A 26,839-nucleotide genomic window follows, 5' to 3' on the forward strand; every position below is an offset into this window, starting at 1 on the left:
AATAAAATTGACTACTTAGACTTAAGAATATATTCAAAAAGAAGTCTATGTGTCAAGGATTAAAAACACGCCAAGTAGATAAGCTACCCTCTGGCGTTGTGCAAAACGGTCGACATGTTTCAGCCTATAGGGGAATTACCCCAGGCTTTCTTCAGGACCTTGAACTTAGGATAGCTACTGCAACTGCGAAAAATGTGTAAGGTGAAAAATAACCCAAAATGTAGAAAGGTTATACATATCTACCAGGACCTTCAACAGTTAAATGTCCTCTGGGGGAAGAGAAGCGTATCTTCTTCCCAGCTTTGTGTGGGTAAAGACCTCACCTCACCCGGCAGCCGCTCGGGAGTATGAGGCCCCGCTCTGTCCGTCGGTGCCCCCAAGTTAGAACCGAGCGGTTTCAGCTTTCGACAACATACTTTCACACATGCATCCATTGGCTTCACAGTCGCTTACATAGTTACACACTTTATTCTTGACCTGTTCTGCTCTGTTGTTATGTATCGAGTGTAACACCCTCCCATCTCCCCGATACAGCGGAATACCTATCCTGTGTATCAGTACAGGTATGGTCGATCGCCATTGGGAAGAATCTTCTCGACAAGATTCTCACTCCCCTGGACCCCGTGGAGAATCCTGAGTGTACTACCAGATGCAGGCACTCACTATTAATTGACCAAACTGTCTCAGTATTGCTTGCACATTCCGTTTGTTTACAAGACAGAGCAATGTTTTAGCAAAAAACAACATATCCTGAAAAGTTTGAAAAGTTTCCCCATTAAATGACCAAAACTAGAGTTCATATAAATGTGTTTTATTGCAGAGATGTTACGTTATGTACATGCTGAAACACAATACAACATAACACTTTCAAATATTTCATGTTGGATGCTGTACAGTAAATATTACCAGGTAATATCTTTATAAATACGACAGAATAAAGTGAATAGTTTTAATATATATTTATATATATCTTTTACTTTACAACTCATACTAGTTAAAAGGCTAAAAGTCAAAAGGCAGTGTTTAGCCAGTCCTACCTATCAACTACATGCATATTCCTACAGAGCAAATTGAAACTACTGTTAGATTGCAGATGACTATTAATTAACATCACTAGGTATTTACTTTGGGATTAAATATACAAATCTATTACGATTTGCATACATCTATGTAAAAATCATGTCTTAGCATCAACGGGGAATTGTGGATTTTGCATGCATTCAAAGGACAACCGAGCAAATGTCTGACACCAAGGAAGACTGTTTGTTGTCCCTAGCAGCTCTTGTCAGAAGACATCCTAACAATTTAGAGTTTTTTTTACTGAACTAAAAATGATCATGCAAGAGAAATGACAAAAGGAATCAAACGCAACACAAGGATTCTGTGTAAATGCTCATGAAGAAAATACTTTTTGGAAAATGATGCATAGCACTTGAAATGTGTTTTCTACGGGGACCGCTGGAACAGAGTGAATGGAAATGTCAAGCTATTCCTGCATTATTTAAAAACCGTACATATTTTCTTCTAGGTCTAGCCACAAGTCTCCTTTTCTGGCTCTGAACATGCAACTGGGTCACAAAAAAGCATGGCAGTGACGTGTGACTTCTAAATAAGCAAACAGTTGATTCGCATTTCAGCCTGCAAAGGTTGGCTAGAAAGGCTAATAAATGTAAGTCAGAGCCTGTGCATAAAACTATACACATTGAGCAATACAAAATCAGAATTAACAATTTCAACACTTTTTTCCAAAACAAAAAATATCAAATATCGATAGATAATTTGAGCGGGGGGCTATGAGGGCAAACCTCTGTGTTATGTTCAAATCATAAACTTTGGGTGGATTACACTAGCCATCTCTAGAAGGTGAAAAAGCAGCATCTAGCTAATAAAAAAATTGTGGGTTCGTACAGAAAATGAAAAATAAATGCACCAATCTTGGCTATACAGTCACTCACACATATTATTAGATAGCTCAACAACAACATCGCAGTTTCATTTCACTGCTGGAGCCTTAATTACGGCTGTAGGGCAATACTGACCCGCCCGCCTGTTCATTTATATGGCTGGGGCCGTATTACAAATAGGGTGCCTTTCCCCAGTCTTCGCCGCACTGTAGCTTTAACTGGGTGCACCAGAGCTGACGAAGGGAGCGCGCCCTGTTAAAGCAATGGACTTGTTCCAAGTGCTGGCGCAAATTCCCGCCAGTACAGGGTGCAACGTATTACAGGATGACAGGCCATCTTTTTGAAGCTGTAGTTCTGTCCTTTTTTGCAAGCACAGACATTGTTTCAAATGGGGGCATAGCTCCCCAGCATGGTGCAGCGACTGACTGTACCAGCTTTTGGGGGGATATTTGGGCAGTCCCATTCCAACAGGCACCTTGGGGGTTGCACTGACTGTGCACCAGCTGATATGTGTTAGTGTACCTCCTGATGACTTCTTTGCCATTGAATTCCTGTCAGTAATATGGAAGTAGTGCACTGACAATAAGATCCCTTTTTTGCATGAGGCCACGCCTCCTGCAAATGAGAGGATGTACAATTGTGAATGTCAGGGCGTATTTTGCCTTGTCATAATTCAAAGTGCTCCAGGGGGTGCAAATAACAGGCACAAAGCCAAGTGGGTCTCCAGGCCCTGGATTTCTTCAGTTGCATATCACAACTACTACACTAATAATTATATTATTGTGCGTGCTGCTAGGGGTAATTCACATTGACATTGTGCTAATGATCTTTTCATTGAAAAGAAACTGCATCATGCAGCCACCTATGAAAAATGTAAAATAAAGAAAAATATGAAAGCAAACTGTATTTTGTTCAAAAACAAATGTGCTGCTGACATGGCCGTTTGGAGCCCTACTGTTGGCCCACTGACCTTGAGATCCCGTGCTGGGAGACAGGCATTTCCATGTCTTAAGTGGAGCCATCGGTGTGGCCGTTCCTTTGAAGACACATAATTTTGGCTAGCAGGAGACAAATGTTGATCTGAAGAACCGAACTACCAAAACAAAACACAAATGGCCCTGATGAACAGGGAGCTTTCTTCCTGCCATGGGGGCCATCATACATTTTCCCCAACTTGGGACCACTACGCCTCTCATGGTTGTCTTGGGTACGGTAAGCGAGGCGTCCAAAGTAGTCACTTGGAGGCTGTGCAATGGCAAACTCGTGCATCTCTGATTTTTTAAATTGAAAGTGAAATCTCTAAGTTTAGCAGGAGAGGAATAACCGATCTATTTGGTGTGAACCAGAACATAAATTAGAAACCATCATTAAGTTTTGAAATTCATACCTTCCGAAAATGATACAGAAAGAAATTAGGAGATCATGGCCTACAAGCATAAAGAGCCCAGATGGAAATTGTTTGGGCAATGGCAGTCTACTTTATTTTTATCGGTATAATAGGCAATCAAGTACCTACATTTTTTAGAGTGGGTATGCAAACTGGCTATTTTGAAGTCTATATCGAAAAAGGTGCTCACAATGTACCCACTATCAGTTAATTGTATTGAACAGTCTGACAGAAAAGTTATTTGAAAGACAGCTTTCTCCTGTTCTTTGGAATGGGTAACTGAAAACAAATGTACATTTTTCCAGACAGTGCAGCTGGAAGGATGTCTGACAACCCACAACATCATGATATTACCAATAATAGCAATAAGTTGCAGATAAGGAGACTTCACCCTTTTAATATGTACATTTCGGTGTCTTAAATAAAGCACATTTATTGAAAAAAAACTTTAGGTGTATGGAAATCCATGTGAATAGCTAGCTCTGGATCATTTTACAAACCCTGGGTGAAGGTACAATATGGAAATTGTAGCCTATTATTGGAAATAATCTTTATGTCAAATGGGGTCAAACCAGGAGTTCTTTCTCCACTGATGTTTATTATTTATGTAGCTGACACCAATTTTGTTTACTTGTAAAAAGTAAGTTTTCAGCAAAATTAAGGTTATACCCATTTTCACAGGAATCACAATTGGACATTGTACTAGACAATGTGACAGTCAGCAGAAGGGTACTGAAACTGTACTGCTAATCATTCAGCAGTGCAATGAATAACACCAACAACACAGAGATTCACTTTTTGAGTAATGTTTGGAAACATATCTGGAAGATGAGAACTGACCTGTTTGGAAGAAAATTGATCCTGAATTTAACTACCATGGTTAAGACATAAAATCAGAATCTAAGTCGGCATTCTAAATATCAAATAAGATAAAGAAAGCAGAACTTGGGATCCCAGAATTAAAGAGATTTAGCATCACTCATTCGGAAACCTATATGGGTCTGATTCAAGCGCAGGAAGGATTTAACCTTAGGGGACAGGATGTAGCCTTATGGTTAAAGCGGTCGACCTCAAAGCTAGGGAACCGGGTTCGAGTCTCGGCAACAACGCTCATCATCCTGTGATTCTGGGCAAATCACATAATCTCCCAGTGCCTAACAAAAATGAATGTGTCCATCTGTAACGAAACTGATGTAAAGCGCTCTGATACCCTATGTCTCCGGTATAGTTTGCGCTATATAAAACACTTTAAATAAATTCTAAGTAAATATTGTGGGTAACTGGATTTTTCCATACTGGACGTTATCTTGCACATAGAGTTTCTAGTATTACGCATTAAATGCCACGGAAGGGGGAATAACTGGGTGGAGTGCAAGAACTGTGCATGGCAACCTTTATTCCCCAGGGCATTGGCTCAGAATTGGGTAAGGGCAGAGGAATGGGTTTGGGGTGGAATGTAGTCCTCCCCCAAAATGAAAATCAGGTCCTTTGCTCCCGAACCCAGTAAATCCATGTGCTGGAAACCGGGCCACTGACAATGGTGTGGATTAGAATTCCAACCAGTAAATGCACTCCCCACTATTTCCTACCTGAGCCCGAGTCTTTTCTTAAAAAGTATATTACACTAAAATTGTGGAGGCCCTCTTTTATGCTACACATTATGGACAGGGAATCTTCCTCTCTGTTGCTCCTATAAATAGTGGATAAGATTTGGAGAATATTGTTATGTATTCCTGGGTTGTTAACAATTGAATTGATGTAGTCTGACCTAAACTTAAAACAGCCTTTACAATGTATGCAATTGTAATTAATTCTTGCCCTACAATATGACTTAAAATCCTTATTGTTATTATTATTAAACCACTTTTTCATGGAATCTTTTAATGTTGTGGGACGAAAGGAAGGACCCTTCGTCAATTATTGCAATGGTGTGTGGACCGTTAGACTTATTGTTTAATTAAACTTACTATCAAAAAGGAGAACAGTATTAACCTTAAAGGCCTATGCAGGGACTAGAAGGGAATCATATTTACAAAATGCACTTAGGGGTCATTAAAAATGAATTGGCTTATTATATGAATGATAAATTATCTGCCAGTTGGTACCTAAAATGTATCATGCAGGTTGGTTCAATCACTGAGTTATCTAGCTCTATTTAAATGTATTCATTTCTGCTTTAGCATTTTCCAATTATTCATAGTGCAGAAAAGGTAATTAGACATTCAAAAATTGGAATTCTGGTGGAAGTTACGCCAAGTTGCCCTGGAAACAGGTATGTAAGTGGTTCTGAAGTGTAGGCCTAATTGTGAGAAAATATGTAGTCCATGTGCATGCATTTTCAGTGGGACCATTTTTAAAAAAAAATTTCAAACCACTTGAATCCGCTAAAAAATAATATAAACATACACCAATACAGTTTTATCCCAGCTTTCACCCCAAAATCAATTTGGCTAATTTGGTTTTTCATTTATGCACATCCAGTGCCATACTAAACAAGTGCCCTGGGAAAGCAGTGTGCATTTGTACTAGTTTTTTCAAATTCCTGGGGCGCTCCCATGTTACATTTTTTTACCTAGAATATGGTGAACAGTTTGGCCAGCCCCAGTGACCATCCCTGGGGTGCAGTGGCAGACTGCACACCCTGTGTGTGCTTGCCCCTGGCTCCTTTCAAAGGGAAACTGGGGTCTGCTTTCAGGAAAACAGGGAACATCCACTCTAACCACATCTCCATGTTGCATTGATCCCCTTTCTGCAGAACACATGCTAACTCAGAGCATGGGTGAATCGAGCACATTTATTTGTAATCAGGCGTATGGTGTCGGTCTGTGTCTGGCACAACTAGTGAGGGTCTGCTCCGGGGTAAACGGTAACCGTGCAAACAGTTATGCAATCTGACCCATGAAATGTATCTAGATACTAATGATTAGTAATGAGACCAGGAGAGGCTAATCAAAATGCATTTTGCGTAAGGGTTGAGAGAGGAGAGACATGCATTACTCCTGGAAAATTTCTGATTTGCCATTTACAGAATCACCGCGTTTAAGATCCATCTAATGGAGCATGAAGAGGATGTATATTAACTATAGTGCTAATGCAATATAACTTAATACTACGATTCGGCTATTTCTCAAATAAATACCCTAAGAAGTAAAGTACACAAACATATTCCATTCTCAAAATTCTACCAGCGGAACCTTTGCCGCAAGTACAGGACCAAGCTGAAAATAAGCGCACACAAAGTGAGAAAGTGCAGTTAACATCAGTTAACACCTAGCGGCATTAGTGCAAAAGGCTACTAGCAGTCATCTCTCAATTCCAACTCACTAGTAGCTCAACTCTTCATCTTTTCCTTACTGATTGATTTTACTGCCTGCATACTTCAGTTCAATTTCAGAAAACAGGACACTAGAAATTGACAGCATTCTAAGCCTTCCGATTGGCAGGCCTAATCTCAGCATTTGACAGATAATCTTGTTTTAGGGACTCCAAAAGGGGGGAGATAATATTAAGGCATAAAGTAGTGAAATTTGATACATTATATCAAATAAATCGGGCTATATATTGGTGGTGTTAAAATGGTTGGTTAAAAAAACTGACCTGTCACTAGAGTCCTGATGTAGTGCTGTTAAAGCGGTAGTTTACCGATATTCAAAATTTAAATTAGTGATGCATTTTCAATGTTATTACCGACACTAATTAGAAACTTGAATATACTTAGTGAAAACAATGGCATTTAAATTGTCTAGGAATAATTGCATATGAGAGAAACTGCGTACATTTGGAAATGTTGCCGTTCACATTTCTTTCCTTTCATTGTCCATTTCCTACGTGCAAAACTTAATGAAATGTTTCAAAACAAACTTTGAATGGGTGAACATTGGCAAAAACAATGTATTAAGTTACTTTTGTATATCAATATGCACCATCCTACTTGTGGAAGGAAGGCTGAAGTGCAAATTATTGTGCAGATCACTAAATACCATGATTATTAATAATTTCAGTAACGCAAAATATGGACTAATAAATCACATAGAGAAAGATAGAATATACAGTGTCATGCACAAGTGATAGGTTGTCCTTTAGCCTCTAAGAATACACAGTTAGGTAGGACGGATTGAACTTCACTAGTAGCAAACGCTAAGAGCACTAAAATATTGGTGCAAAACATGTTACGCCCCTTGTATAAAAACCCTGAATAATACAGTATCAAACTATAATCTTACATAATATATAATTAGTCAGACGAAAAGTCACAATATAAATCACAGAAAAAACAAGTATTTTCTGGTTATAGCTCCTATATCCAGGTAAGAATTGTACTAAAATTTCTATAAAGAAATAAATTCACAAATTAAACTTTTTCGCAGGTGTTTAGGTTGCAAGTACAATAGAGTATCTGAAGATTTGCATAAATGTGTTGTGCCACATATTTCAAAGATAGATGCAAAAAATTGACAATCTGGAATGCTTTAATGTGAGACACAACTTTGTATTGAAACACAGGTTAATAAGAAACAAGAGCAATCATTATATAAAATGTACTTTTTGGGATGCATTATGTTATTAGTGCTACCAAGGCTAAATATGTCAAGTGTCTATGTTAGGGGCTTTCTGTGTAGCTGTCCTATTAAGCAATACAATCAAAATCTAACCACTAGCATCCTTGCTTCTCTTCTGTTTGTTCATCAAAGTCCCATGGGCAAATAGCCACCAGCTTTGATTTGTCACCAGAATCTGCCAGTGGGGTTTTACTGTGTGTACTCTCTGTGCCATGTCCTCCAGTTTGTGGTTCAGGAGTAACTTCCCAAGGACAGATTTCCATTAATTTACACGGGTCTGTGCCCTGCTGATTTGAGGTATGCACTCCTTTGTTTGGCGGCAGACTTAAGGAGTTTTCAGTTGCCTTTAATCGAACTTCTGTGCTTTTTGATTTGTCCGTTTTTGATGTTGATACTTTTGATTCAGTTTCTTTTCCTTTACTTTTTGTTTTCCGCTTCTCTTTTTCTGGCTCTTTTCTTCCAAGTGAAGGAATTACCTTGATTGGAAGTCCAAACGCTTTTCTTTTTGAAGGTGATGTTTGTGTATTTGTAGTTGGTGTCAGTGCAGGTGTTGGATTCTCATCTTTGTTTGAACAATCATCTGTAGCAAAATCCCATGGGCATACTTCTGCCGAACACGTGGCAGGCTGTTTCAAATTATTGTTTGAGTTAGTATGGCCGTCAGGTGGGTGTACTGCCTCCTGATGAGGAGACGCTTTATACTTAGGCTCTCCTGTTTTGTTGACGTTTTCTTTATCTACTACTTTTATTGTGTTCTTTTTGGACATCCCTGGAAAATCTCCAGGAGAAACATCTGATATATGGTGCTTTTTAGAATTCTCCCCTTTAGCCTTTGAGTGTACACTTTCTATGCTCTCTTTGGTCACCGTTTCTGGCTTGCTTATATTCCTTGAATGTGGTTGCTGATGTGATCCTTCTGTTGCCTTGGGTTTGTTGTTGGATTTTGCTTTATTTTGCAACATTCGATTTTTTTCTGCTTCTGAAGGAGCGATGGACACATGTTTCTGAACTTTATTTTCTGGAGCGACTGTACTTGGAGAAAGATCATACAGTTCCCAAGGACACACCTCCTCGATGTCAAACGTATCCTTGGAGTCGCAGTTGCCTGTACTTGTGTCCAGGTTTGCTAAGGATTGGCCAACTGCTTGTTGTTTCATTATTCCAGATTTTTGCGCTTTCTTAAGCTCTTCTGTTTGGCTGCCATTTTGTGGATAAGTGTCTTTATTCTCCAATTTCTCAGAGGTTACATTTGTATTGCTAGTATCCTTGCCTTTTTCTGTGCTTTTTCGATTTTTCCCACTTTCTTCTAAACTTTGCGTTTTTCCCGTCAGTCCAAGAGTTTTCTCTTTGGCACTTGCAATAACACTCAACGACTTTTGTAACACTGATGTTTTAAGATGCAAGGGCTTCTTGTCCACACTTAAATTGTGTGCACTAGCAGATTTGCATACGAGAGGGACTGATTCTGTTGACGCGCTGTCCTCTAGCTCTTTTGCCTTCTTCGTCAACTTTTTCCCAATTATTACATCCAGCAAGGAGTTTTCAGTTGAGGTCATAATCTCTGCATCAAGGCTTTTTGTCTCCTCATTTGGCGCCCTTAGGTGATCGTAGGCACTGTGAGACTTTTTCAATGAAATAACTCGGTGTTTCAAAAAGTCTTCCTTTGATTTTGGAGCGTGGCTGGTGGAGTCCCCCAGATTCTTTTTGGCCACCCCAACACTGTTTTTGATAATACCATGGTCCCCCGCCTCCTTGTCCTCCCTGGAGCATTGCCTGCTCATTGACTCTGGGATCTCAGTAATTCGTTTCATTAGGGAGCGTCCCAGGCCTTTCTTTGAACATCTCTTTTTCTGAAGATGTGGGTTATTTGCTATCATTTTCTTCCTCTTATATATTTCTAATTGTGCATAAAGTTTCTTCAATTCATCCTGCGAAAGGAAATGAAAATAAGACATTTAGTATAGCATCGCCTAAAAACAAGCTTTCGTCATTACATGTGTTTCAATGTGTCATTACCTTGCTCAAATGACTTGGGGCCAGATGTAAAACCCTTTTTTGCAGCCGCAAACGGGAGCTCGTCCCGTTTGCGACCGCAAAAAAGGTACCAGACATGTACAAATGCTATTTTGCGAGTCACGGACTGGCAAAATAACATTTGCAGCTCTTACTATTAGGAAGGGGTGTCCCTTCCTAAAAGCGAGTAACCATGCCATGTACTGTTGTTTTGCGACCACATTACCGGTTGCAAAACACTTGCAGTTTACCACCTACTTCAAGTAGGTGGTAAACCACTCGCAAACGGGAAGGGGTCCCCAGAGGACCCATTTCCCTTTGTGAGTGCGTGCGTAAATATTATTTAAGAGCAGGCAGTGGTCCCGGGGACCACTGCCTGCCCTTAAAAAAGGAAACTGAAAAGTTACATTTTTTAGTTTTTTTAAAAGCATCCAGTTTTCCTTTAAGGAAAACAGGCTGCATTCAAAAAGAAAGACCTGCTTTATCGAAAAAGTAGTCACAGACATGGTGGTCTGCTGACCCCAGCAGGACACCATCCCTGGGAGTGCAAGCCATTCCCAATGGGGTTGCAAAATGAGCTTGCCTCATGAATATTGATGAGGCATGCAATTTGTGACCCCAATGGGAATCACAAACAGTGTCTGTGACACTGTTGTACTTTGCATTTTGCACCTCGCAAATTGAGATTCACAAAGCGACGCAATTTGCGAGTTGCAAAATGCAATCGACGTACATCTGGCCCTTAATATTTCTGATTATAGCCCTGTGCACCGGTACAATCCTTTCCAATTATATATCTTTTAACTATGACACATATTTAATTTGTAACAACATTATTTTCACTTTGAGCAAAGTTTATCTTAGCTAAGGAAATAAATATTGTGCAGTGTGATGATCAAGTCTATCTCCATCAATTAGCTAGTGTTCCTTTTATATGGGTCATACAATAGAAAAAAACGAGTTTATTATTTTATACAGTAATAAATACTGTATTTTTCTGTTTGTTTATGACATACTAAATTATGCAAAGTTCAGTGAGAACTCTTTAATACAAGAACAACATGTTCATGCAAAATATAGGAAATTATTAAGCATTTTCTACAAGGATCCAGTTCCTTCTAGTTATTCTAGCCAAGGACGAATTTTTCATTAGAGAAGAACAAAATGTGAGCTGTCTCCCGGTCTATTTATTCCTTTATTCCAGCATGTATTCACATACCTACAGAAGACTGCTTGCAATGCTCGGATGAAAATAATAGCAAGGAAGTTTCTGTCACTATGAGAGGCTGGAGGCCATCCCTCAGCCCGACTTCCCACTTCAACATGCCATGCTGGTGACGCATATGTCAAGAATTACTATATTGAAGAGCTTACTACAAGCCCCTTGCGCCGCTGGTGCATCAGTTTTTTTGATGCACCAGCGGTGCAATGGGCTTGCCCATACTTACAAGGCCACGGAAAATCACCCTACATGATTTTTAATGGCCTTGTAAATATGGCGGGCGTTCCATGGGTGTTGCTGTGGATGTTCCGAGGTAACATTCATGGAACCTGATGCATTCTCAGATTTACAACATTTTGTTTAGCTGGGAATGGGTCAGAATCCTATGAATCCCCAGGGGAGGCGTGGGAATGGCGCAAAGAGGAGAAATACTTTTATTTCTCCTCGATTTTTCCACTTTCTATGTGTGCTGCATTCTGCAGCACACATAGAAAGAGGAAATTGTCATTAATGATTGTGTTTTTGCAGAAAGGTGTCCTTCCTGCACAAAAACATCCCGAAGTGCAAACATCATTGAAAAATGACGCAAGGGTGCTAGCGCTGGAGCATTACAGCCAATTGTGGGCCAGCACAGGGGAAAGCACAGGGATGCATCTTATTGTTGTTAATATGACTGTTAGAACTGGGGGTCTCTAGTTGGCAGAGGTAGGTACCACTGTCCAAATAGGGACCCTTGCTTCTAGTCAGGACAAGGAGATAACCCTCTCAGATAACCCCTGCTCGCCCTCAAGGTAGCTTGGCCTGAGCAGTCTAGGCTAACCAGAGGCAATGCGTTAAGTATTTGTACCAACACTCACAGTAACACAGTGAAAACACCACAGACTGATTCCACAACAGTTTAGGAAAATAAAGATATTTATTCTAAACTACACAAGACCAAAGCGGCAAAAATCCAACATACACAGTTCAAGGATATGGTTTCAAAAGAGTTCTTCAGGTTGTAATCAAAGTTCTTTAAGTTGTGATCAAATGATCCACAGATGCGTGAAAAGTTCACAGTTGCGTCACGTTTACTCACAGTACCTTTTAGATGCAACAAAGTTCCACAAGCAGGAAGCTGGTGCGGTGGAAACAAGCGATGCGTTACTCCTGAGACCCTGGGGAGGCGATGCGACAGCCCCGCTGCAGCAGCGGGCGGGTTGCGACGAATCCGGTCTGTATGGGGAGGAAGGCAGCTTGCGTAGATTCCGGTGCGTAGGTTCCGTAGGAAGTCTGTTCTCGCAAAGGCACGATGCGATGATCTCGTAGGGGCTGCGACGATCTCCGGGGCGACGATGCGCGATCCAGCGGTGATCCTCTCTCTCGCAGTTCCTCGATGCGATGGTTCTGCGACGGTGCTCGCAGCGACGTGATGCGGTCCGCAAGCAAGCGGTGCGGCGATCTCACCCAGCGACGACAGGCTCTGCGACGACACTCGCAGCGATGTTCGATTCTCCCGCACCGGTCTGGTGCGTCCCGCAAACGAAGGATGCGACGGCTCCGGCAGCGGCGTCAGGCGCTGCGCCGATCTCGACCTTCGTAGCGGCGGGAAACTTCTCGCACTGTCGGGGATGCGCTCCGCAAGCGAGCGATGCGACACTTTTCAGCTTCAAAAGTCTCTCAAGCTTAGTTTCAAGCTTCCCAGCTCAGGTTCAACTTCCAGAGGCCCCACAACTGGATCAAGCACTCTAGGAAGGACATAACTCTCTCAGCAGAGTTCAGGGAGACTGGGGGTGAAGTCCTTTTGTTCCTGGGACTTCAAAAACAGGGAGCCAGCTCTTCTCAGGCCCTTGGAGATTCCTTCAAGACAGGGGACACAGCTCACAGCAAAGTCCTTCCCCTCTCCTTGGCAGCAAAGCAACAGCAGGTCAGTCCAGCAGAGCAACAGCAGGACAGTCTTCCTTCTTCAGAGTCAGCTTTCTCCTTGGCAGAGGTTCCTTCTTGATTTCCAGGATGATCTAATTTTCTGTTGTCAGGGGTCCTGTACTTATACCCCTAAAGTCTTTGTTCTCTCTGTGCATGTGGGCCCTGAGCCTGGTCTGAACCAGTTCTGGGTGGATCCTGAGTACTTTGTTTTGCTGGCTGCATCTTTCCTTTCAGAGTGAGGGGCAGGGTCCTCAGCCGCCCAGCAGGAGGTGGAGCCAGCATTGTGGCAGGCAGGCACAGCCCTATTCAGCCCAGGTGCTAACTCCTCCCACCACTCAGGTTGCAATTGCTTCATTCAGCCTAGTGCTGACTCATCCAGCCTCTGGGGGAATTCCCCAGCCCCTGTCACTCACAAACCAGACAGTCAGTACACAAACAGGCCCAGGCACACAGGAGGGTCAGACAAGAGAACAGCAACTTTCTAAAAGTGCTGTTCTCAAACACAGGATTTAAAAACCACCTTTCCTAAAAGATGTATTATTAAATTCTGAGTTCAGGGATACTAGATACTTATGTCCTATCTTGTTCCTATGGGAAGAAATGCTGTTAACCACTGTAGCCAGCATCCCCCATGTTAACCTATGGAGCAAGATAGCCTTACAATAGTGAAAAACGAAAATGGCTGTAATTCACTACCAGAGCATGGTACCTGCACTAGTACATGCTCTACCTTTCACATACACTGCACCCTGCCCAGGGGGGTACCTTGGGCCTTCCATAGGGGTGACTGATGTGCACGAAAAGGGAAGGGTTAGGCCTGGTCAGTGGGGACACTGACCAGGAGGACATGGCAGTTCTAAACTGCCCATAGGCGCTGCAGTGGCAGGCCTGAGACACCATTTTAGAGCTACTCCTGTGGGTGGCACAAACAGTGCTGCAGGCCCACTAGTAGCATTTGTCATCACCAGCCCTGGCACACCCAGTGCACTTTACTAGGGACTTCATGGTGATACAAATATGCCAAACATGTATATCCAATCAGAATAACAATTTACATAGGGAGCACTTACACTCTGGCACTGGTCAGCAGTGGCAGAGTGTCCAAAGCATCTAAACCAGCAAAAACGAAATCCAGCACAGCATCAAAAATACAGGAGGCAGAGGCAAAAAGATGGGGGTAATCACGCCAAAGATGCCAGGTCTAACAATGACGCATCCCTATGCTTTGAAAATGACGCAGCATGGCGCAGCTAAATGGCTTGTGGTGCCGCACTGTGGCATTTTCTTGTAGATAAGACCCTATGGGGCATATTATCAAGAAATCTTTGCCATTTTAGAGGCACATATCCCCGAAAAAGTGACAATTTTTTTATCGCATTATAACCAATAACACGCTAACATGCTTTAATGCCTGTTTTCTTGAGATAGCTGCAATTATTTTTTTGCTCTGTATGTCAGCGACATTTATTGCTAATTTTATTTCTCCTCGATTTTTCCACTTTCTAAGTGTGCTGCATTCTGCAGCACACATAGAAAGAGGACATTGTCATTATGGATTGTGTTTTGCAGAAAGGTGTCGCTTCCTGCACAAAAACATCCCGCAGTGCAAACACCAGTGAAAAATGACGCAAGGGTGCTAGCGCTGGGGCATGACAGCCAATTGTGCGCCAGCACAGGGGAAAGCACAGGGATGCATCCTATTGTTGTTAATATGACGCATCCCTATGCTTTGAAAAGGACGCAGCATGGCGCAGCTAAATGGCTTGTGGCGCCGCACTGTGGCATTTTCTGGTAGATAAGACCCTATGGGGCATATTATCAAGAAATCTTTGCCATTTTAGAGGCACATATCGCCGAAAAAGTGACAGTTTTTTTATCGCATTATAAACAAGAACACACTAACATGCTTTAATGCCTGTTTTCTTGAGATAGCTGCCATTATTTTTTTGCTTTGTATGTCAGCGACATTTATTGCTAATGACATGCAAAGTAGACGTTCCTTACCAATACTACATGAAAACAGTTGCAAACACAAATTCGCACTATTAACAATGCGGCACCGGACCCGCAAAGCGATTAAAAAAGCTGCGCTAACCGCAGTTAGCGCGGGAATTTAACACCTGTTTAAAAGTTGACTTAACCATCTTTTGTATTGGAGGTGGATTGTGTGTTTAAGTTCATCCTTGCCTATTAGCAAGCTTTTCATTAGAGCTCACTAATTATTGCTTGGTTTCTCATGCTATTGCTGCTTATTGCCATCTATCGCTGGATTTGACTTTGCCACTGATCAAAACGTTGCTAATACACCACTAACAGAGCGATGTCAACCAGCGATAGACGACGATAAAAGAAAACGCGCTAAGAGCGATTTGCGATAATTATCGCATTATGTTGATAATATGCCCCTAAGAGTCCACCATTCTACCCAACCCCATATGCAGTATTTCTGTACATGGGGCAGGTGGCTCAATCTTTGTTCATCAGGGTTAATGCAGGGAAACTGGCCCACCACCTTCAAAAGATCTTAGCTCAGTGGTGGCAATACCACGTCAAATTTGAAAGATTGGAGGAAAACGTCTCAACTGGTGGCACCAATAAATATGAGGGGGGAGGGGGTGGGAGTATAAGCATCACCTTCATTTGGGGTATTATAATTGAGATAAGGGGAGGGGTTGTGGCTGACATTATTCAAATAGTTGATACACAGTAAGAGGTGACAATACAAAATGAATCTGATATTTAGTGTCTCCCCCATCCTCTGAAAGAGGTTGAGCCATGAATGCTGATTTCAGGGCTCCTGTCAATATTGTCTTTTAATATTCAGATTATTGGTGTCAATCATCCTGCATGAATAAATATGTGGGCCCATAACTTTTAAAACAGTAGGATCCTCTAAAAGACATATAAAAATGTGCCCGTTTCCATCACAACCAGGGTGAGACAAGCTCAAACCATGATCTCGAGCTCTAGCTGTTGACCTTGGAGGGGACATAGAGTGCCTTCCTTTCAGAGCACTTTACAAAGGAGAGTATAGGATTTTCTGGAGTGCAAAAAACTCTGATGAGTGCAGGAGTGATGCCACACACGTTTATCTTAAACATGATCCTGCTTCTGTTTTTAGGTTTCATACATGGAAATGAATATGGCTGAGATACCCGCCACCCCCTCTCAACACAATCCCCCAAGAATGGGATACCGGAAACGGTTCTGAACTTTTGGAAGACGGGAGGGAGTGACCCTCCCGGCCGTATTTATTAAAATATGAAACAAAATAAAACATTAAAATAACAGTTTCATATTAATGTACAATTTCATTTCCACATTGCGAAGTTTGGCTAACCTTAACATATTCTCTAATACAAAGGTTCTCCTAGCCGAACTAACATCCTACAAAACATTTAACTTGAAATTGTACATCCTAACGTTTAAGGGCCAACGGCAAGGTCGTAACCGGTGTCAAGATCCCTAAACCAGACATATCCCCCCCACTTGTGAGGGGCGACCGCACAGAGGTGTACCTCAAGTGCATTTACCAATTTCCCTTGACTTGACGGGGGCCCCAATAAACTCGACGCCATTTAAAGGTCGTCCGAGGACTCGTGTGAGGTATCAAGAAGGTAGCGTAGACCCCCTCCCAAACCCCACACAACTTACCACATCTGCCGTCGCAGATGTCCAGGCCCCGGGAAATTCCCCAGGAGGGGGCTGTAGCCCCTCCTACCCAGGAAGGGGCCTTGACCGCCTTTCCTTTCCTTTCGGCGGCCCATCCTTAGAAGGGTCCGCCTCCCCGTTGAGGGGCCAATGGCCACCTCCCTCGAGCGCTCCCATCCGTAATGGGTGACGCCCACCCATAGGGATCTTCCAATTACTGCTCACCGATCATGACCTTACCGCCCGACCAAAATAAATACGACAATTCTAACTAAATTACTAAATCACTAAATTACTAAAAGACAGTAATAATTACAACTTATAAAAAAGGCATGATTACTGATCAACACTAGTGCATAATTACTTTATTTTCAAAACATAATACGATTTGACCATTCTTTATTGCATATTCAAAGTTATCACGATAGTCATCACAACCTGCAAAAAATAGTGTTACCACATCAAACTTTATTCAAAACCACTTGCTGTCCTCAGGGGCTGGTGGGTGGGTCAAAATTGGCTCTTCGTTCCGTCTCGAGCTCACGTGTAGCGAGGAGGTGCAGCTTCAGAGCACAGGAACAAGAGGATGCTTTCTTGGCTTGTTGCTCCTTTTATCCGTCTTCAGGGCGGGCGTAAACCCGCCCCTGCCTGCCCCAAAGGGCGTGGCCGGCCGCGTCAGTGTCTAGGCCAGCCCACTCCAGGGCGGGAAAAAGCGCGCCCCGGCTACGCCGCTTCGGGCATACCAGCCGAGACTCGCCTCCCGCCCAAGATGGCTTCCCGGGGGGATCGTGGCACTCCGCCATACATTCGGGGGGACAGAATGGTCGCCCCTTTCCATATGGCTGAGATACCCGCCACCCCCTCTCAACACAATCCCCCAAGAATGGGATACCGGAAACGGTTCTGAACTTTTGGAAGACGGGAGGGAGTGACCCTCCCGGCCGTATTTATTAAAATATGAAACAAAATAAAACATTAAAATAACAGTTTCATATTAATGTACAATTTCATTTCCACATTGCGAAGTTTGGCTAACCTTAACATATTCTCTAATACAAAGGTTCTCCTAGCCGAACTAACATCCTACAAAACATTTAACTTGAAATTGTACATCCTAACGTTTAAGGGCCAACGGCAAGGTCGTAACCGATGTCAAGATCCCTAAACCAGACATATCCCCCCCACTTGTGAGGGGCGACCGCACAGAGGTGTACCTCAAGTGCATTTACCAATTTCCCTTGACTTGACGGGGGCCCCAATAAACTCGACGCCATTTAAAGGTTGTCCGAGGACTCGTGTGAGGTATCTAGAAGGTAGCGTAGACCCCCTCCCAAACCCCACACAACTTACCACATCTGCCGTCGCAGATGTCCAGGCCCCGGGAAATTCCCCAGGAGGGGGCTGTAGCCCCTCCTACCCAGGAAGGGGCCTTGACCGCCTTTCCTTTCCTTTCGGCGGCCCATCCTTAGAAGGGTCCGCCTCCCCGTTGAGGGGCCAATGGCCACCTCCCTCGAGCGCTCCCATCCGTAATGGGTGACGCCCACCCATAGGGATCTTCCAATTACTGCTCACCGATCATGACCTTACCGCCACAGGCCGGATAGTTGACCGGCTATCCGGACCCCCCCACAACACTCCTGCCTAAAGGTCATGTCATAAAGTCTTTAGCCAAGCTATCAGGTCTCCTATGAGTAATTCGTTCCCCATCCGGGATAAATGAACTCCATCCCCCAAATACATACTGTCCCCTTTAATACAACCATGCGAAATAGAATGCAGTGTTCTTGAACGGAACAATCTACTCACTTTATTATTAATTTTCCTTACTGAATGGTTCAGAGCAGGAACCGAAATAGCCCCCCGCCACACTTTTCGTGGGATCATATGGGACCATGCAATTGTGCACCCTGGAACTCTTCTTGCCAACCAACTTACCGTGGAAAGCATTGCCTCAAGAAGAAGTCGTCTACCAGTGGTCACCAAATCATTGCCCCCAAGATGTACTATGACTACAGACGGCGGTGACCTCGTCCGCCCTAACAGACCCTCAAAAAATGATCGAAACTGGTCAATACAGAGCCCGCCCTTTCCGTAGAAGGACACACTGTACCCGTATTCCCCAGCCACGTGAATCATGTCACCTGCTTTGAATACGTCCCCGGCACGCCTCACGTATGAGTGGCCCACGACCCACACCTCCTTTTTCACGGCCGGGGATGTCTGACCGCTGGCCCCCCGGTGTCGGGTCGACTGCACAGTCCGCCCCGCCTCGTAGGCTTGCGCAACTGAAAACCAAACAAAAACAAGAAGCGTGAGTACATCATTACAGCTTCACAACATGTGCAACCGCACATACCTCTTATAACAGTTTGAGGACCAACGTCCCACACGTTTTACTTGTTCAACATTCAGACCCCTGGCTGTAGCCTCCGTAGCAGCCCCTATCCGAAAGGAATGGGTCCCAAACTCGCCGGGGTTCAAGCCCGCGGCCGAAATCGACATCGCAAGCACCCGCTGAAACTGAAACCTCGTCAGTGGGGTGGCGTCAGCGTGTCTCAACAAGGTCCCCCCCCATGATGCCACCCTTTGCGTTAAATATTCCTCTACGCACATCACAGGGCACATGGAAGACCCGGGAATCCTTTGTATGATTATTCCGTCCCCAATCGCACCCTGATCGGTCTTGGACCTGACAAACGAGACAGTCATTGTCTCCCCCTTGACCTGAACGTGCTCTCGGCACAGTCCCCCCATGGTATCCTGCTTGTTCTTTGCCACTAGTTCGCTTACCCGCATAGCCCCATGGAATGCTAGCATAAAAGCGGCTCGGAATAACACTGATTCGTACTGGGATGAACACGTCGCAGGAAGTACAGATAACAACAAAGCCAACCTATCCAGACCTATCGGGCGCCTTTCATCTACTCTGCGACCCTCAAGGCGTTGCCACCCACGTAGCGCTTTTTGCACAACAAAAGACGCAGTCGGGTCCTGGATCCCATGAGCCCTTGCCATAAAGGAAATGGCGGCCCGATGCCTCTGAGCCGTAGCCACTGATTTGCCTGCCTGATGTAAAGAGAGCAGAAATTTTATTACTAGCTCTTCCTGGCCCCAAAGCTCTCCCCTAGCAGTCCCCAAAAAGGCCCAATAGGATCGGAACGCCCCTTCATATGCCTTCCTTGTCCTGGGTGCTAAACTCTCTCCCACGAGGTTCTGTAGTTCGGGGCACCGAGAGACCAGAGAGCTTCGGGAAAGGGTGCCGCCACCGGGTCCGCTGTGGGCAGAAAACCCCAGAAGGCCTGCATACGAAAACGAGAAAGCGCATCAGCCGCTTGATTCATTACCCCCGGTACATGTCTTGCCCTAAATAGCACGTTCAATTGCATACACAATAACACAATTTCCTTGAGCAATCTCAGAATCCATTTGCATCGTGCTGCCTGGCTATTGATACACTCAACCACGGTCATGTTATCAGACCAAAACACCACAGAGTGATCTCTGAATCCCTCAGGCCAAGTTTTCAGGGCCACCAGAATGGGAAAAAGTTCAAGAAAGGCAATGTTACTTGTCAGCCCACACTCATGCCACCATAACGGCCATTTTTGAGCCGACCATTGTGTGCCGAATATGGCACCAAAACCAATGCTCCCAGCCGAATCTGTCCACAGCCCCAGCTCTTCGGAGGACACCGGCGGTTTATTCCAGACAATTCGACCATTGAACTCCGCCAGAAATGCCAACCAAATGCGCATGTCCTGGCGAACCTCTGCCATTAGCCTCGTGCGATGATGACCCTCCTTCAGCCCGACCATGGCTTGAGCGATCGAGCGGGAAAAGGGGCGGGCCATCGGCATTACTCTCAGGGCAAAATTCAGCTGGCCCACCACTTGTTGTAATTGATGCAATCTGACTTTAGACTCACTAATACACGTTTCCAGGGAAGCCCTGAATCTTAACACCTTTTCTCTTGGTAATCGAAAACAACCTTCCTCTGAATCGAGCTCGATCCCCAGGAACTCGAGGCACGTCGAGGGACCCACAGTCTTACCTGGCGCCAGTGGCACACCAAAATGCTTCATTAAGACACAAAATTCATTCAAAGCCTGTCCACATTCTGGATCCCCGGCCGCCCCCAGAAACAAAAAATCATCGAGATAATGCATAACATGTTGAAAACCCGTCCTCTTTGTGAAGACCCATTGCAGAAAACAACTGAACTTTTCAAAATAGGCACAAGATATAGAACATCCCATCGGCATACATCTATCCATGTAATAGTGACCCTGAAACATGAAACCAAGGAGACGCTGATCGTCTGGGTGTACCGGGAGCAACCGGAACGCTGACTCAATATCTGATTTTGCCATCAGCGCACCGGGCCCTAGGCGATTCAACATGGCGACGGCCTCATCGAAAGATGCGTACCGCACCGAACACACTTCCGGGTCTATCGCATCATTCACGGAAAGACCACGTGGGGCTGATAGATTATGTATCAGTCGGAACTCACCCGGGTCCTTCTTAGGGACCACCCCCAAAGGGGAACAAACAAAGTTAGCACATGGTGGCTCATCAAATGGACCGGCGACTCGACCTCGATTAACCTCCTTCCCAATCTTCTCCTGTACCACGGTCGTATGTTGCAAGACCGACAGTTGGTTTTTGCATTTTGCTACACCCTGAAAATCCCCCACTGGGATGCGGAAACCATATGAAAACCCGTTCCGCAACACCCCAGCGGAAACATGATCCGGGTATTCGCTGAGCCAAGGAATCATTGCCATGGTATCAATCGGAGTAGGTAAAGGCGCCCCTCGGACTATTTCAGACCTGTTTGGCGCCTCCCCTACCGCCGTTATCACCCGTTTTGGCTCTGCACATGGACTCAGGATGGGATGGCTGCCCACACCCTCCACATTCATGTCTAAACTTGCATGAGCCCTGGGGCCTCGTACATTTACCCCTGTTAAAGTTCCAACAAATCCCCCTTTTACCTGTGTTGCCGTTCGGCTTCGAGTGGTAGTCATTACCTGTACTTGATCGAAAAGATGTCCCAGCATACTGGCGGGAGGATTCACCCCGCTACTCCCTACCAATGGTAACTTCAACATACCAGTACTCTCCATTTTTGACCATGAAACAGAGTCGTAACAATCCCAAGTCAAGTTTTTGTCATGTTCTTTTGCTTTTCTAAAAATATTATCGTAACAGAACCACTGATTGCCCCCATATGATCCATAATATTCCATGATCCGTGACTGATAAATAGGCAATTCGGTCAGCAACTCAGGCCTACGTTCGCCCATGATGGAGGTAAAGATTCCCCATGCCCTGCCCCAAGTGCCAATGTTTTCGTCAACCTTAAAGGCGGCCATCTTTGCGCGCCAAACACTCGGATGCATGAGCTCCTTTTGGCTCTTAACATGCTCCATCTCATAATGATCGGTAAGCAACGAAAATATGTTCACATACTCATCCGCCCACATCTTTTCCTTAATTGCCAGAGGGACATGCTGACCCAACTTTTCCCTTCGTGAAGGTGCAGACTCTTCCCTCGCAATCGGCAATGGCCGCTTACCTGAACCAGAAGCTGCATTCGCCGCTGGACCTGCTCCTGTTGCTTTATCCACCGCCGGAGACGGCGGGGTAACTGGCGATGGTGCCTTCGCCACCTCCCTAGTTTCCCGCAGTTGCTTCATCAACACCCGTGCGTCGTCAGCCGTGGCGCCCTCGCAATCTTTCCCCAACCACGCTGCCAATTGTGCTGCTAACTCAGGCGGCATGTCCTCACCGGACACGGGAGTGACCACCACGGGAATCGGATTCCCCTCCTTCGGCACCGAAGTTGGCTCCTCGAGTGGGGTATCGGGAACCGGGATGTCCCCCCCAGATGCCCCCCTTCTGGGCCTCTTGCCTTTTCCTCCGGGAGCTGCTCCCGCCAAAGGTCGTTTCGGTCCCCCTTCCCCGTCTTTAGCCGCCATCTGCTTCTTCAGATCAGTTACTTCTTTCATGAGCATACGGAGCATCTGATCGGTAGTAACTCGCTTTCCGACTTTCTTAGGCATTCTCAGACAGCGTATCTGTAAGATAAAAAAGAAAGATTACCACGCTCAAAATTGGCTCTTCGTTCCGTCTCGAGCTCACGTGTAGCGAGGAGGTGCAGCTTCAGAGCACAGGAACAAGAGGATGCTTTCTTGGCTTGTTGCTCCTTTTATCCGTCTTCAGGGCGGGCGTAAACCCGCCCCTGCCTGCCCCAAAGGGCGTGGCCGGCCGCGTCAGTGTCTAGGCCAGCCCACTCCAGGGCGGGAAAAAGCGCGCCCCGGCTACGCCGCTTCGGGCATACCAGCCGAGACTCGCCTCCCGCCCAAGATGGCTTCCCGGGGGGATCGTGGCACTCCGCCATACGTTCGGGGGGACCGAATGGTCGCCCCTTTCCAGAAGTTCTGCTGGGAAGTAACAATGGATGTGTTACAAAATATTTTTCTAAGGTGAGTTTCACTCCCTATCTGTACCTTCTATTAAACTTTGCCTCTGTGCTAAAATGGAATCGAACATGATAATCAGGATTGGTATTTCGTGAGGTGTGGATGCCCGAAGGTACCACACTGAGCATTTGCTCTTAAATGCGGAATTGTTATATGCACCATGCTTGATAGTAAACGAACAGGTCGCACGCTATGTGAAGACTCAAAAAATGTAAGCTCACATCTCAATGGTCAAAACTGACTACGCTGGATTTAAATGAAGAAAAAAGTAACATTTTACCTTTTTGCATCTCACTGAGAAATAGGTGTTTGACTTTTCAAGGGGGTTTTCTCAGCAACCTGAAACATTTTTTAAAACGTTGTACACTTCATGAACTAGGTTTAAGTTTAAAAAAATACATATAGGTGGAAAACGCACTGAAAGTGAATGTGAAAAAAGCCCAGATGAAAACCCTGCATTTAGGAGTCGATTCCGATGTCACTAAAAAAGCCTTCCCAATGCTATTCGTAGGCTTACCTTACAACTGACTCGTATCCAGATTTTTTTTCAACAGATGAGCAAGTACAATGCGGAATACAGGCAAATTTACGACCAAATCGTCCGCTCTGATTCGTGCTCTTTTTCCCGACCGAACAGGCTCAGGAAACACGTAAATCGAGTCGTACGGAGGCTTTTCCCTACCAGTTTACGGACACGCAAGTACAATGCATTTTTTCTACTCGGCGTACAGGGCGCCGCTACAAGCACGTTACAGCATTCGGATGAGTCTGTCGTGTTGTGTTGTGTTAATGCTTGGCTACATGGAGTTGTTCGTGTACTTGTCTGTTGCATCTTGTATGTGCTTGGCTGCGTACGTGTCTATTGGGTTGTGTTAATGCTGGAGTATGTGGCATTGTTCACGTCCGAGTCTGTCGTGTTGCATGAATGCTTGGCTACATGGAGTCCTTTGCATACGAGTCTATCGGGTCAGGCTCCTTTTCTGCTGACTCGGCCGTAAAAAAAACATTCCGGCCGAGTCGGTTGTACATTTTAAGCATCGCATCGTACTCAGCCATTTGGAAGGCATGTGTATGGTTCGGTCAGAAAATATGACGGGTCCCTGTCGGGAAAAACGTTTTCCAGACGAAATCAAAATTGGGCCCTTAGTAGTAAAACTCTCACTAAAATATATTTTTTTGCTGGTGAAAATACCTTGCTGAATGAAGCTGGAACACAATAGAAAGTTTGTACAATTTCATCAGCTGTGAAAAGTGTTTTGCTCATAGCAATAGAAACGGCATGGTATTTATAGAGGGCAGCATTCACCTATATAAGGTTCCTTAACTCTTGGGTTTGCAGTTTGAAACTTCAACTCCTCCTCCTTAAAGTATATGAATAACAATGTGCAATCCTGCATTTAGGAGAAATTACATGTGCATACACAGATTTGCTTTGTTATTCGTTGTAGGTAATTATTACGGATTCTTTATTCCCTTAGTCATGGAGCACATCGCCAAGACACGGTTCAATTTTTGGGCATGCGCTTCATAAATGAGGAAAACCCAAAGGTGATGAGTGAAGTGCTTGCACATGTCTCTGACACTAGCAGTCACTCAAAACTGTGTTTCAGGTTATCTGTTTTCATCAACTATGTCACTTCAGACAGAGACCATTCATATGACAATCAGTCAGCCTTGCTCCAAAAGGTATAAGCCAGTTTGAATTGAGAAGCTCAGAAAGGGAAAACAAGAAATCTAGGGGAGCTGCGGCCTGGTTAGGTCTTATCAGTGAGGTATAGTTAGAGTACTGTGGTCCGACAGGGGAACTCACTGGAGGCCTAATAACATTATTAAAATGAAAGATGCATTACTTGTGATTACTAGGGATAGTCAGACAACATACCTGATATCCTAAAAAAATGATGATTTGCATATGAAACAATTTGTGGCTAAAGATAATACTGCACCTAAAAAACCCCCACAAAGGCCAGGCCCACGATCAAATGTATTCTTAAATAAGGAGATGAACAGGTTAGTTAGAAGACAATATCTCTCCGTTTCTGCTGAAAGGAGAAAATTAATCAGCCTATTGAGAAAATAAAAAGTCAGATTAAACACCAGCATAAAAAACACAAGTGTGATCGCAAATGGATGGCTCTAAGAGAAGCTGTAAATCCTAAAGACACACACATTTTGGGAAATGATTTCTTTGTGCTGTGGGAGTAGAATTAGATTGATCCCAATACCAAACAGAGCCAATCAATGGCTAAATTATATATTTGAGCTCTATGCCCCCAAAAATGTCTTGCTAGTATATTGTCTCATCTTCAGACTCCTTATTAAAATATGACCCCTACAACAGAAAAAAGAAAGTTTCATCCGGGAAATGAGATCCTACGGTGTAATAGGACCAGATGTCAACCCCATTTCAGTAATAAAAAGGGAAGCCATGCTATTTTAATTTTTTGTAACTTCAGTATTTGACTACAGTTACCAACATTGTACTATCCCTTTATCCTGGACTGGGAGTGTTATAGTTTCTCTATACAAAAGAAAACCATGTAATCAGCCTAATGATTATAGGCACACAGCTCTTTTAGATTTGATTGGAAAGATTTCCATGAACAGTATCATGGAACGTCGCTATACTTGGGTGGAAGAGGAAAAGACCGACGAACAAGCAGACTACAGGAAAATTATTGTACCCTAGATCATATTGCAATGCTTTAACAGATTAGGGGAAACATATCAGCATTCAGGCTCAACCAGTATATGCAGCATTCATGGATTTTTTCCATGGTGTTCGACTCAGTGGATATCCTGATGCTGTGAAAAAATTGCATTAGCTAGGAATTCCAGCTAACCTGTTGCGATTAATTATTGACTTACATTCCTCAATCTGGTGTCAAGTTCTTTTAGGAGGGGGCAGCGGCATATCTTCCATAATACACATCAATAATGAACTGAAACAAGGAGGTCTTCTGATCCCTGTCCAGCGGCCAGAGCTGCTGATTTTAGAGCTGGGGATTCATGTTCAAGTTTTGGCATCAACTCAATATCCTGTGATTCTGTGCAAATCACTTTATCTCCCTTGCCTTTGGACAGCACCTAGAGACCCTCAGTGGTGATTAGCCGCACTATATAAGCCCACGTATTATTAATATATTATATATTGTTTTCCTGACCTGCCTCTCCTTCTTATTGTCCAGAATAGGGGACCACCACCTGCTGTGTTTACTACAACAGATGACATTATTATCTTTGATATAACTCTAAAAGGCCGCAACAACTGCTTCTTTTTTTTTCATCCGTTTGTTGATTCCAATTTTCTCTTTTAAATTGATTTCAAAAGGAAAGTTTACATTTTTAAGGAAAATAGATTTGGGAAACTCGGTAGTTATCATTGGCGCCTTGGTAAATAGAAGATAGAAGTAGTTAAGTCCTACCCTTAGGTAGCAATTTTTTCCGGTTTTACTTGAATGAAAATGCACAATTACATGGTTCTAGTAAGGCTACATAGCAAGCCAACGGCCTAAGGGCTTTCTATAATGCTGTTAGACGCATGCACTTTGCACACTTAGGGGCTCATTAGGATGGCAGGCGGACTTTGTCCGCCCGCCACCCTAACCGAGATCGGGACCGCCCGCCATAAGGGCGGGGGTCCCGTAGGGGGAATTAGGATGTGCCAGCCACAGTGGCGGGCACATCCTACATATATATCATTGTGGCGG

At 44.2% G+C, this 26,839-nt stretch overlaps 1 protein-coding gene across 1 annotated transcript in view; it reads right to left on the reverse strand.

Annotated features, from left to right (window-relative positions):
- Nucleotides 1-7,812: 7,812 nt before the first annotated feature.
- The window catches only part of GPR158 (G protein-coupled receptor 158), a 1,459,961-nt gene continuing 1,440,934 nt past the window's right edge, over nucleotides 7,813-26,839 (reverse strand). The window contains exon 11 of the mRNA XM_086939967.1: nucleotides 7,813-9,778. Coding sequence (XP_086796093.1) covers nucleotides 7,946-9,778 — 1,833 coding nt within the window. The 3' untranslated portion in view covers nucleotides 7,813-7,945. The remainder of the gene's footprint in view (nucleotides 9,779-26,839) is intronic.

This window comes from Lissotriton vulgaris, chromosome 10 (assembly GCF_964263255.1).
Source record: "Lissotriton vulgaris chromosome 10, aLisVul1.2, whole genome shotgun sequence".
Taxonomy (NCBI): domain Eukaryota; kingdom Metazoa; phylum Chordata; class Amphibia; order Caudata; family Salamandridae; genus Lissotriton; species Lissotriton vulgaris.